This window comes from Podarcis gaigeae (genome assembly GCF_964106915.1).
Source record: "Podarcis gaigeae genome assembly, chromosome: 11".
NCBI classification, from domain to species: Eukaryota; Metazoa; Chordata; class Lepidosauria; order Squamata; family Lacertidae; genus Podarcis; species Podarcis gaigeae.
Genome location: NC_139687.1, coordinates 220,174 through 234,089, shown reverse-complemented (window position 1 = coordinate 234,089; position 13,916 = coordinate 220,174). Strand labels below are relative to the sequence as shown.

General features: G+C 39.7%; 1 protein-coding gene across 5 annotated transcripts in view; it reads left to right on the top strand.

Moving 5' to 3' along the window:
- Window positions 1-13,916, top strand: part of DOCK8 (dedicator of cytokinesis 8) — a 156,667-nt gene that overhangs the window by 137,385 nt on the left and 5,366 nt on the right. For all 5 annotated transcript variants that reach the window (XM_083701855.1, XM_083701853.1, XM_083701854.1 and 2 more), the window contains 2 exons: window positions 5,200-5,334; window positions 7,295-7,384. In XM_083701855.1, coding sequence (XP_083557981.1) covers window positions 5,200-5,334; window positions 7,295-7,384 — 225 coding nt within the window. The remainder of the gene's footprint in view (window positions 1-5,199; window positions 5,335-7,294; window positions 7,385-13,916) is intronic.

The window sequence follows — 13,916 nt, the reverse complement described above, 5'->3', positions numbered from 1 at the left end:
TTTTAGCCAGCAGAAAGCTGCGGCTTCATAGTACAGTTTTAAGTCTGGCAGGGCGAAGCCCCCTCTTTCTTTCGCGTCAGTTAATATCTTAAACTTAATTCTGGGCTTTTTGCCCTGCCAGACAAATTTAGAGATATCTCTCTGCCACTTCCGGAAACACTCCGTCTTGTCCACAATTTGCAATGTTTGAAACAAAAACAACATCTTTGGCAATACATTCATCTTAATAGCAGCAATTCGGCCTAACAAAGAAAGCTTCAATTTTGTCCAACTGTCCAAGTCTCTCTTAATTTCAGACCAACATTTTTCATAATTATCCTTAAATAGACTCAGATTTTTTGCTGTTATGTTTACCCCTAGGTACTTTACTTTTTTAACCACAGTTAGTTCTGTTTCTCTCTGAAACCGTTCTGACTCTGTATCTGTCAAGTTTTTCCCCAACACCTTAGTTTTCTGTTTATTTAGTTTAAATCCCGCCACCCGACCAAAGTCTTGAATCAATTGTAATACTCTTTTTGTACTAGATTCTGGCTCCTGCAAAGTCAAGACTAGGTCATCTGCAAAAGCTTTAAGTTTATATTGTTTCGCTCCGACCTGAATCCCTTGCACCAACCGGTCCCCTCTAATCCTATTCAAGAGCACCTCCAGAACCGAAATAAATAACAGAGGGGAAATCGGGCAGCCTTGTCGTGTACCTTTTTCAATTTTAAACTCTTCTGTAACCACATTGTTAACTATCAGTTTTGCCTTCTGTTCTGAGTATATTGCATCAATCCCATTCTCAAAACCCCGTCCCACTCCCATTTCTTTTAAATTTCCCTTCATAAATTTCCAAGAGATATTATCAAAGGCCTTCTCCGCATCTATAAAAATTAACACTGCTTTTGTATTTATGTTTGTCTGCCAAAGTTCCAAAATGTCAATGATGTTCCTTGTGTTGGCAAACATATGTCTACCTGGGAGAAAGCCTGCCTGATCTTTATGAATTACTTCATTTAAAACTCTTTTAAGTCTGCTTGCCAAAATATCTGCGAATATTTTGTAATCCACATTTAAAAGGGAGATGGGACGATAGTTCTTGAGTTGTGTCTTCTCAATTTCCGATTTTGGTATCAATGTGATGAAAGCTTCCTTCCACGATTCCGGCGCCTTCTTTCCCTCCATAATTTCGTTACTGACCTCCATCAATGGTTGTATCAAATAATCTTTTAATGTCTTATAATACTTGGAGGTCAGGCCGTCTGGCCCTGGAGATTTGCCCAATTTCATGTTCTGAATGGCTTGTTCAATCTCTTGTCGTGTTATTTTGCTGTTCAGGAGTGATCTATTTTCTTGTGAAAGTTTTTTAAGTCCATTTTTTTCCAAAAATTGTTTAATCTCAGCCTCATTCTGCGGCCCTTGAGTATATAATTTTTTGAAATATTTCTGAAAACACTTTCTAATCTCCACGGGGTTCTGAATGTTTCTTCCTTCAATTTCCAAATTTGTGACTACATTTAACTTTTGTCTCTTCTTCAACTGCCAAGCCAGCAGTTTCCCACATTTATTTGCTGATTCAAAAGTTTTTTGTTTCATTAGTTTGATCTTCCATTCTATTTCCTGGTTCATCAGTTTAGAATATTGTGCCTGATGGAGTTTAATTTCTCTCAGAATCGGCTGTGACTTCGGATTCGATCTTAACTTCTTCTCTAACTCTTTAATTTTCTCCAAGATCTTGTCTTTCCTCTCATTTTGTGTTCTTTTCTTTACAGCATTCTGTTGTATCAAGAACCCCCTCATCACGGCTTTGCTTGCGTCCCAAATGATTCTTTTTTCCACCGTAGTGCTCATGTTTATCTCAAAGTAGTCCTTCAAAACTTTTTGGGCCTTCTTAATAATCTCCTGATCTCTAAACAAATTGTCATTCATCTTCCATCTAAAGGAACCGGTTGGTAATAGTGTCATGTCCATTTTCAGTGCATTATGGTCGGAGCAGGTCTTTGGGCAGATTTCCACTTTCCTGACCTTGGGTGCCAGACCTCTAGTTATCCATATTTGGTCGAATCTTGTCCAAGTCAGCTGGGCTTCAGAGAAGAATGTTCCTTCTTTTCCCAAGGGGTTCTTCGTTCTCCAAATGTCAATCCAGTCCATATTGTCTGTCATTTCAAAAAAGGTCTTTGGTAGTCTGCCATCTTTCGTAACATTTTGGCTTTGTGACTTATCCATGTAAGTTGATACGACTCCATTCATGTCTCCCATCATAATGATGTTGTCATAGTCCAGATACTCCAGCATAGTCTCATGCAACTTCTTATAAAATTCCGATTTTCCTTCATTTGGTGCATAAATTCCTAATAGCAGAATCTTCTCTCCTTGGTGTTGTATTTCGATTGCCAAAATTCTTCCATGTTCATCTTTAAATAGAAATTTAGGTGACAGGCTCTCTTTTGCATAAATCACCACGCCTCTCTTCTTTACTGTGTCTGAGGATATAAATTCCTGACCGAGTCTTTTGTTTATTAACACTTTTCTATGGAGCCTAGTCACATGTGTTTCTTGTAGGCAAATAATGTCCAATTGTTCCTTTTTTAATATATGAAAAATTTTCCTCCTTTTTTCCGGAATATTACAGCCATTTATGTTCCAACTCAACAGTTGCAGAGACATCCTGAATAAATCTGGTTATTTTTCTGGGGGTGGTACCTTGTTCGCCGGTGCCTCTGGTGCTCCAGGCCCTGAGGGTAATTCAAGTCCTTTTTGAAGGTCCTCTCCGTACACGTTTAGAAATTTATCTCTATCTTCCAATGTTCTAATTTTAATCTTCTTCCCTCTGAAAGTAAAAGATAGTCCTTGAGGGAAGTCCCACCTAAAGATGATTGAGTTACTCCTCAACAGTCTTGCTAGCTCCAAATACTCAGATCTAAGATCCAAGAGTTGTTTAGGAATGTCCTTGTAAATTTGAATTCTTTTGTCCAAAATGTCCAGTGACTTTCCCTAGTGCAGACCCAGAATCTTATCCCTTTCCTCCTTCGATCTCAATGTTATCAAACAGTCTCTGGGTTTGTCTTTCTTTATGAGTCTTCCAAGCCTGAAAGCTGATACAATTTTGAAGTCTTTTTCCTCTAAGTTCCAGAACTTGGAAAATATTTTGGTCAGAAACTCAGCTAAGTTGTCTTCTTCCACTTCTGGGACCGACCTTATCCTTAAATTAGTCTCCCTGTTCCGTAATTCAATCATAGAAAGGTAGGTCTGGTGTTCTCCTACTTGTTTACTGAGTGGTCTCACCTCTTTTTCTAACTTTCCAAGTCTTTGGCTGGTATCCTCAGCCAATTTCCGATTTTCACCTGTAGCCTCCTTCAATTCTCCAATTGCTTGTGCATTCTGTGCCACTTGTCCAGTTAGTCTATTTAGACATTCTGTGTTTTGGTCGATTTTAAATGTTTGCTCATCAGCTTTTTTATCCAAGGATTCAACTCTCTTATCCAAAGATTCCAATTTTTCATAGATTTTCTCTAAAATAGAAACAGTTGTTCCAGAAGCCATATCTTCCAATTGTAATTCCTCAGTTTCTCCTTCCCCTGCCCTTGGCAGGGATGCAACTTCTTCCTCAGAAAGCAGGATAGGCACAGACGATCTACATGGCTGTAAAGCTATGGCTAGGGTTGTTTGTCTAGTTCTTACTCTAGATTCCTTTTCTTTAAGCTCCTTTTCTTTAGGCTCCTTTTTTCTTGCACCACTCATTCCAAAGTTATCTAAAAGTCAAGGTCAAGCTGAGTTATTTCCCATGGGAAAGAGACGGCCCAGATGGTAACAGTCAAACAGGAGGCCGGGAAAGAGAAAGTAAAAAAATGCCACTGCTGTAAATTCCAAAACCTCTAGGGGGAGCTTAAAAAGTCTTTCGGGAAGAGATCAATTCCAATAAAGTTCATAAAATCAAAATTAATGTCCAAGAGCCTTCAAATAATAAATTTTAGCAGAGTTGGTATTAAATGAACACAATGTCTCAAATAGTGCTTGCTGGTATTCCAAATGGTGCCTCAAAGTAGCAATTCCAAACCCCCTCAGATTATTTCCAAGTTTATATTCAAAGTATCCAGATCTGCAGGCTGACTGCTACAGTTGCTCAGGCAGTTCCAGCACCTGGGTTTTTAACTTAAATTGTAATTCCAATAAGAGAAGATGTCACAGTCCAAATTAGAAACGCAAAATCCAATGCTTACAGTCCTATTCTGCTTCAAAGGAGGTTCAGTGGGTGCTCAGATCCATTAGGTTAAAAGTTCACTCTCTGCCTCCACTCCTCCTGCTCTTTGCTTTGAAGTTCCGTAGCAGCGGAAGACGGACTTCCTTTTTTTCCGTCAATCCGCTTTCAGCCAAATTCCGTAGCTTTTAAAACTTTAAAATTTTTAAAGGTCCTTATTACTCACGGGTTGTTGCTTTCCGAAGCATAAATTCGAGGAAGAAAGGTCAGCGCTCACCGGCAACAGCTTCGCGGCTTCGCTCCGTTGATTGCGGAGCAACCCTCAGCGCCGCTACCCCCTCCGCGATCCGGAGCCCCTTACGGGGTTCCTTCAACGTTTTGGGGGCAGCTCCTGGCGCCCGCCGGGTCCCAAGACCGCAGGCTTCTGCCGCCTGCGGTTTTCCGATGTGGGTCTCCGCTTCGCCGTAGCGGACGACCCGTTTCAACGGAGCTTCCCTCTCATAGTTAGAAGAGGGCAGCCATTACCGTTCGCGCCGCCTCCGGAAGGAGCTGCAATTCAATACTATACTGATGCAAGATTTTAAATTATAGGCAGTATCTGAGTGCAAATGGACATTAATAGTTAAGAAGAGAAACAGGGCAACCCTTATTGCCTGACAATTGCCTTATTATGTCTGACAATGTATAGGAGGGCAAGCCAGTGGGTTCTGCCCAAGTTTTATTTGTTCTGCTGATGTCTTCCTTCATCTTCTCTTCTTCTATTCGTCTACATAGACAAATAGTGTTTGTTGCTCTTGAGATGTAGAAAAGCTTTTTCAAGTTCGCTTAAATCTTTAATTTACAGACCATATCTCTTTCTCTTGGTTTATTTTAATTATGCTTAGTTCTACTAAGATACGGCTGCTTTGTAGAATAACAAACACAAATGTATAAATTACCATAAAAATTAATTTCATCACTGCACAAAAATAGAAAGCTATGAAAAGAAATTGAAATTTAGTGACTTCATATTCATCAAACAGGGTCAGAAGAGAATGTTTGGCACTTACTTCCGTGTTGGCTTCTATGGAGCCATATTTGGAGATTTAGATGAACAGGAATTTGTTTACAAAGAGCCTGCCATTACCAAACTTCCTGAGATTTCTCATAGACTGGAGGTAAGTGGTTATACTTCTGTAAACGTTAGGACATCATGGCAAAAGGATAGCATTCAAAGAGGAATAATATGTATATCTAAAATGACAGGGAATGAAAGAGATACTGCAGATAAATACTCCACAATTCACTTCTCTAGTTAACCTTCAGAGCCTGGTAGTTTGCAAAAAAAAAAAAAAAAAGCCTTTCCAAATGGGAAGTAATCCAGCACTATAATTTCTAGTGCTATCTGGTGTCACAGCAGTGTGACAAATATACCTCTACAATATCCTGCACTTATGGACAGCAGTGGTGAGGATGAGGTGAATAAGATGTGTTGATGGTGGAGAGGAGTGGGAAGCTTTTGACAGGAAGGCACTTCTGCATCCATTATTCCCCAAATGAGTGAGGCTGAAAGGGAAAAGCACATGTTTTCATCACATATTCAGCCTCCCATGAGGCCTTACTTCTGTACCTCATGGATGGATGTAGAGGAACAGATTATTTCAAAAAAATCCCCATGGAAACATAAAACCCTTTCAGATTCTGTTGGGAGTTTCAGGATTTGGATCATGGGGGTGGAATTCATAAATTCCGCCACAACTTTGTGTTGTGCCTTCTATGTTCATGCAGAGTATGTGGGGATAAATAACCTCTATTGCAGTTCCTAGAGTGCAGTTAACTGCTCCTACTTGCTCCAACTGGCAGGGCTTTTGCAAATTTGAATCTTTGTCCCAATCAATTGGAGGTGCAACTGCCCTTTCCTCTTCCATGTCCTGATCTTCTGAGGAACTCTGGCTCCATCTTCAACTTTCCTCAACATGTTTAAGCAACGTGCTGACATACTTTTCTTCCCCATAAACCTAGATTAGGTTGTCAGGGCACAAAGGGAGCTTGCCACTGTGAACTCTTTAGAGCAAATCCATTGTTGAAATTGCTTAATCTTTTGCCTATGGTGTTGAGCTTGGTACCTTTGGAGTAGATTTAATCTAAATGGCCAAGTAGTACAGCCAGTGTGGCAACTCTGGTATTTTTAGCTTGGATGATAATAATATTTAGCATTTCTATTCCACTTTTTGAACATTCAAAGTAGTTCATATACACAATCACAGTAATTTGTACAACCCAACCAGGTGGTGTTGCCATTTCTAATTTACTGATGAAGGACTCAGGGTCATACTTCATGTATGACCAATGCATGGCAAGTAGCTGTCTTTATTCATTACAGTTGCGGAGGGAGAAAGAGCTTATGGGGGTGGGGAGGTTTATCTATTCCTACTGTGATTAGAATTAAAATCCCCTCTAGAATGCTTGGGGGTGGGAAGTGGGAAGTGGGAAGCCATCAGGGGAGGCTTCAAATATAAACCAAATTGTTAAGGGCAGCCTGCAGTGTTCTGACCATGCACTGATATGTGTTTTGAAGAATGTCTGTAGCAAGATTATGGCCTAGTTCACATGACACATGAAGCCAAACCTTCACGTAGCAGGATTTCACAAACATGCAGCCCCCCCATACAGCTGCTTTACTCCTCTTTGTTATTTATTTATTTTGCTTCTGCAGCATGCTAAGCAAAGCCAGAGTTTGGCTTAGTGTGTCATGAGAACCAGGAGTTGCAGCTATGCTTTCTCCTCACTAACCACTAGCTGTAACAAGTGGTTGCACAGCAGCTAAAAGGATTGAGCAAGAGAAAAGAGGCAACGGGCTCTTCTCACATTCGCTGTCTCACTAAGCCAATATTTGTCTTAGTGTGTTGTAGGAACACAGTTGGTTTCACTTTCAGGTTTCACTCTTTTCCACATGACAGGACTGAAACCTGCAACATTTCTATGTGACCTTTTTCTTTGTGAAAACTAGTGTTTAGTTGTAAAGCTATCTTCAGTTAATAATCTCATCTTTTTTACAATTTGTAGACCCAACTAAGTACATTAAAAAGGATTGTAAACAAAAAAGCCCCTCAGCCATAATCTTGTTTTCCTTTTCAGGGCTTTTATGGTCAGTGTTTTGGGGAGGATCGCATTGTAGTGATTAAAGATTCTACTCCAGTAGACAAGAGCAAGCTGGATCCCAGTAAGGTATGGAAGGCATTTCTTCCTTTACTACCATTGAGCTTGGAATTCTGTATTGAACATTCTTACATTTTACAACCATAAAACTGAAGTCTAAACCTGGAATTGATTATACACATTTGACAAAACTATGTAATCATAGCCATATATAGATTTGCTTTGGCTAGGTTTAAAGGAAGAGTTAAACAGGTACATCCCTTCTCTCATACTCTTTCACCATGATTGAATTCAGTAGACAATTCCACGACTTTGTTCTCACTGGGTAAGTCCAATTGGTGCTATATAGTTTTTTGCAGTGTCCATATGACACTGTCTTGATGATTCTCATGGTCCCTTCCAACTCTAAATTCTATGATTCATAAAAATGCCAGCCAATTTTTTAAAAAAAAATCTAACCTGAATCCAGTTAGACACCTTCAGTCGCTGCTGATGTGGAAACTCAGTAGTGCATTTGGGGAGAGTGGGGCTTGTCCCATGTGGTGAGGCTTCAGTGGATAGCCTCTGGTGCCACACCCCTGCTTCCTTTTGATCATCACTTGAGCACAACCTAGCCATTTTGTTTCCAGCAGTACAAGCATTCCTGTTTTTGCCATTTGTGGCATGCTGAAGACATGCTTGAGTTTCAACAACCCGGTTAGGAGAAATGTTCTCCTGAGTTTTCCACAGAGGACATCTGGGGGATTACTGTACACAGTACATTGGGCTTTTTATATACATAAAGAAATTTATCTCTGTATTAAACTATTAATTAATGTATTAATCTCTGTATTAAACTAAAACCCCCACTCCAAAACAAGCCTCCCTTTAGCCCATTGTGATAAATAAGGCTGGTAGCATTGGCAGTCTTGCACACTTCCTGAGGAGGTGGGAATTCAAAGGTGTACATGCACAGAGGAAGAACAACTGTGGAAGAGAGCTAAAAAAGAAAAAGGAAAAAACACCTCCTGAAACATTGTCAAATTCCACTGTCTGATGCCAACTGAACGTGTGGAAGTTCATATGCCAAATGCACAAAAACAAACATTGTATCTGAACAGTATAAAGCCTCTGCACTTCAGCCGGGGAGGACAGGATATAAATAAATTATTATTATTATTATTATTATTATTATTATTATTATTATTATTCATAAAATCATGCAGGGGCCTGTGCTTGTCTTTATTTAACCAGTGGGAGTAAGAACATAAGACTTGGCTAAATACGTACAGTAGAGATGGTGAAACATATTCATGGGTGTAGTACTCCCCCATCTTCAAAAAGTATTGAAAAGCATTAAAAATATTTAATTAACTGAAGTTGTCTCTCCTAACAAAAGCCTGCCCCCATAATGTATTCCTTTCATATGGAGTACCATGAGTATTTGCAGGGGCCAGGCCCTGAGCATGGTGAGGAGTTGCTGTGTTTGGCTTGGGGGAGTCAGTGCGGTCTGGCAGGTGTGGCCAGATCAAGAGATGTAAGGCCAGCATTTTGCCCTGGTTCTTTGCCACAGCAATGGGGTTTATACCCAGCTGTTGACAGTTCCTGTTCCTGCTTCAGCGCTCCTGGCCTTGCTCCAGTGCCTTCTCCTGTTCCTGTGTTCAAGCCTCATTGGGTTTTCGTCCTCCATTGAACTGCTACCATTATTATCCTGGTCCCGGTGTGTCAGATCTGGAATGCTGCCGCCTACAACCTGGACCGTGACACTTTTGGGGGGAATTTTTACCCATAATCTCCCCCCAAAAGCTTGGGCAATCTCCGAAGAAGAAAATCCTGGCTATGCCCATGAACATATTATAGAAATACCTTCTCAAAAGAGAGAGTCCTGATTGGATTTGGTTGTATCAGGTATGCCTCTTACCTGAGCCTCCTCCTCCTCCTCCTCCTTCTATACATGACTGTGGAGGCCAATTCTGGATCCATACGTGGGGACATTGGTTTCTGGGTTGATCATGGGGTCATTCTACGTCAGTTCAATGCCACCCACCATCTCGGATTTTGATGAAACTTGGTGTACACCCTTCCTTTATGGTTGAAAGAAAGCCCCTTATTTTTTTTTAACCTCTATCTCAAACGGTTTTAATTTCATAGCACTTCAAAATTTCATGGAATCTGTGTTTCTGTCCCTCTTGAGATCCTCAGCCTTGTGTGCATTTTTTTTTTCTTTTTCTCCATAACCAATGATCAGATCTCTTTGAAATTTTACACAGAGCTCAATAGCATGATGAGGATTTCAGAAAAAAATACACCAGCACTCAAAAGGTTTTATAAAACCTAGGTTTAGAAAACATAAATTTTCAGCATTAGCGCACGATGGAATTAAAAGTTTTTGATGGTGAAAATTATTGCAAAGAGATGCTCTTTCTCAACAAAGAGACCCACAAATTTATGGGTCTCATGCCTTGTAACAAAATTTTACATTTTTTGGACATCGTGGGGGGGGGGGTAATGGCTACTGGCTACAACTTTCCTACAATCCATAGCCATAATAGAAAAAATTAATGAAACAAAGTTGTTCATCATAAAATTTAAAATAATATTAGTTATTACAGTGGTACCTCGGGTTAAGTACTTAATTCGTTCCAGAGGTCCGTTCTTAACCTGAAACTGTTCTTAACTTGAAGCACCACTTTAGCTAATGGGGCCTCCCGTTGCCGCCGCACTGCCGGAGCATGATTTCTATTCTCATCCTGAAGCAAAGTTCTTAACCCGAGGTACTATTTCTGGGTTAACAGAGTCTGTAACCTGAAGTGTATGTAACCTGAAGCGTATGTAACCCGGGGTACCACTGTACAGAGTTTTTTTTTTTCAAAAGTGCAGACTTGTTTTTAAAACTATGATAATTGGCTATATCGTGAAATTAATTTTAAAAAATTGGTCAGAAACTTTAAATGTTGACATGTAAGGAAATAAGACGTAGCAAGAAAAAGATTAAAAGAATGTAATCAATTTTGTACAATATATTCAATTTTGCAACATTACATGATCCCCAATTTGTTTTTCAGAATATTATTGCATACAAAGACATGTCTGTCTTAAGGGGGGCAGGGAGAATGATATTTTTGTGCCATCTTGAATTAATAGATGCATGGAGACTTTTTAACATTTATGTTAAATATACTGAGGCGTAATTCACAATGAAGCAGTTTTATAGCAATAAGGACAACAATTAAACTAAAGTAAAAAATTAGGGGGCGCATTGGAAGATGGCCGACAATACCATCTCTCCGGCTCACACGAGGTAATTAAGAAGCTGTTATGGGAGTATGCAGCCTCCCTCGTTACCTCAAGGGAATGGGGAACGCTGCCTTGCCTGCTGTGCCCATAATTCACCCCCAGATTCAAAAGGGGGTGAGGGCACTAGGCACAAAAGCCCTTGTGTGGGTCGGCTCTCCTGGACGCTGTCTCTGATCTGTGCAGCTAGTTGCGGGAGCTCAAAATAAACAATCAGAACGGAAGCAAACGCACATAGTTCGAGCGAAGATCGGGAGTTAAGACTGGTAACTAAAGGGATCTCTGGGAAGTGGAGCAATGGGCTGGACTTAACAATAAGTTAAGAAGAAGAATAAATCAAGAAGAAGATTCATAGAGGTTTGGTATGTCGGAACGAGACTGAAAAAGGGGGGGGGAGAGAAAAACTTTTCTTTTTTTGTCTTATGTGAGTACCCAATAACGCTCCCTCCCCAAAAAAGAATAATTGCAATTACTAATCACAAGCAGGAGAATTAAGAACTATGTGGAAATTAATTACTATGCAAAGACGTGGCTTTCGGGAAACGAAAGTAAGTCCTTTGTGATAAAGAGAGATTTATCATGGCAGGTGGATTCAGGGGGAGGAGGACTGGCTGTTACTATGTTGAAGTGTGTTGGAGTGTGGGTTCGGCCTAGTAGGGCCCCCTGAGAAAATTTATGACGGAGCGGCAGGCCTGGGGAGATCAGGACAGACTGTCGGAATGTTTTTGTACGGAGGTGTTGAAATGAAGCTGTCCACTTTTATGGCTCTTGGATGAGTGTAAAATCCACACAGGATAAAACGTTTGTCTTCAACCCGCTTGTGGAGACTATCAGAGACCACAAAGAAAGGAATATATGATAACAACAAGAAGATGAAGAAAACAACAAAGAGAAGATTGAACAGAACTGTGAATATTATTTTGACAGAACTGTGTAATTAAAACAGCAGCAAGAGAGATGATTGGATCTCTTTCGGAGCTCGAAGAATGGGTACCCCCAACAAAAATTTTAAAAATTTGGCTGTGTAATTTGGAATTATTATGATTTGGAATTAATGTGATTTGATTGGCCTGTTAATAAAAATTATTTTTAAAAAATAAAAAAAGATTATGTTACAAGTTCAATACAACTGTACAATGTTACAGTTTCCTTGCTGCAGCCTTGGTATCACCTGTAAGCTTTTCATTTTCAACGCCATACACTTGTTGGGAAAGAAGTATCTTCTGCCAGTTATTGTCTGTGGCATATGAGGAAAGCATATGAGGAAATGGTACTGCACTACTACCAAGCATATGAGGAAATGGTACTGCACAAGAATCGTCATGGCAGAATGAAGGTGAAGGTCCATTTGGTGGAAGAAATTTTACAAAAGCATCTCCCTTGTTTTGATTAATCTCTGATATCATTCCAAAGTATCACAAATGATCATACTTGCAAGCAACAAAACATCCAGGATACAGATCATCAGCATTCACAGAAACTTTGGGGAGGCTCCTCAGGTTGAAAGTGAGGGAGGGCTCATTCTTCACATCAATGCTCATTCTTATCAAGATTATTCTTTGCAGGACATTTATTACATGCATCTTTGGATCCTCACAGACTAGAAGCTTCATTATGTCCTTGTATTCGTGACACATGCAGATGTAAAATGGGATTCTGGTGAATGGTACACACACATATATTGTGGGCTCCACTAGAACCAGCGAAAACACACCACTCAAAGCACAAAACTTTTAGAAACCTACACTGGGATATGCCTTCTTGAAGCCTGCATACTCCTATGATACCAATGCTGACCACATCTTTCATTCCTGGCATTATTCTGGACTGCTCGTCACTGTGATAAAAGTTTAGAACCTTGCTTACAGTTTCAGATGGAAGCTTTTTTTCCACCTCTGGCAGATCCCAGAGGGGTCCACCTCTGGCAGATCCCAGTTCAGCTAAAATTCATCTTTGAAATGTTTCTGTGCCTGGCGAACTGAATAATCAGATACACTAAATGTTTATTGAATTTTTCTTCATGGCCATGAAAGAGAAGCAGGAATGGTCAGCATCTGGATTTGCTTCTTCTGCATTTTATGGAATATTTCATCACCTCTACAAGTTTGTCCATGTCACTCACTTTATCTGTAATCACCATCTCTACTTCAGTCAGAGGGATTTCAACCTGTAGCACTTTTTTCATTTTATCATGAATATTTTCCTCAAACTTTTCTATCTTCCTCTTTCCATAAGATGTCTTGCAGTGTTCAGGTAAACCATGTAATTTTAAAGGGATGTCTTCAGCTTTTCTATGGCTTCTCTTCTCTCCAAACAAGTCTTTTCTTCTAAACTTATATCTTCAGGTTGAACGCAACTGTCTTCAACATCACTTTGATTTACATCACTTTGATTTAAATAATTTGTCTACATCTTCTGCACAATTTATGGCCTGGCTTTACTTTAATTCCTGTCTCTAGCAAATCTTTAGACTTCTGTAACGTTACAGAGCATAGATATTTTTTGACTGGTCCTTTGTGCTTTTTAAAAGGATCCCTGAAGGTTTTTTTTTGGCGAGATTCAAATTTCTTCAAATACACACTTTGGAAATGTAAGCAAATAGTTTCTAAGTCTTCAGCTTTAGCTTCAATTCTTAAATGTAACAGCTCTCTGTCCTCTTCGCTTAAACAATTAACATTCTCAATCCCCTTTCTGTGACTGAAAGTTAACTTACGGCATTCACTAGCAGTTAACTCTCCCACACTACATATTGAATTTTCCATCTTATTCCAGTTGAAAAACACAGCAATAACTAGCACCCAAAAAAGATTGGATAAATTATAAGAGTGCAGTGCACCACACTGATACCAGAAGTAGATTGACTGCAAGGTGGAAGAAGGCCCTGCCTGGTGGAGTCTCTCCCCTCACCGTTCTTCCTTATAAGCGCTCCCTGTGGGGGGGCAAGGCAGGGGGAAGAAGGCCGTGTCTCTCCCCTCACATCATATAGCATACACATCTAGCATAAACAAAAGACTTCTCTGAACTGCAATCTGAGAAAACATTTTAAAATGTCTCATATTTTAAATATTTCTGAAATGAATATTTAAAAAAATAATAATTTAAGCCTAATTTGATGTACTCATAATTGAGTATAATGCATAATTTTACATTCTTTTAATCATTTTCTTTCTAGGTCTTATTTCCTTACATGTCAACATTTAAAGTTTCTGACCGATATATTTTTTTAGATTGCACGATATAGCCAATTTTCATAGTTTTAAATACCCCCAAACTGAAAAACAAGTCTGGACTTTTGAACACGCCCCCCCCCCCCCCGGTAATAACTAAT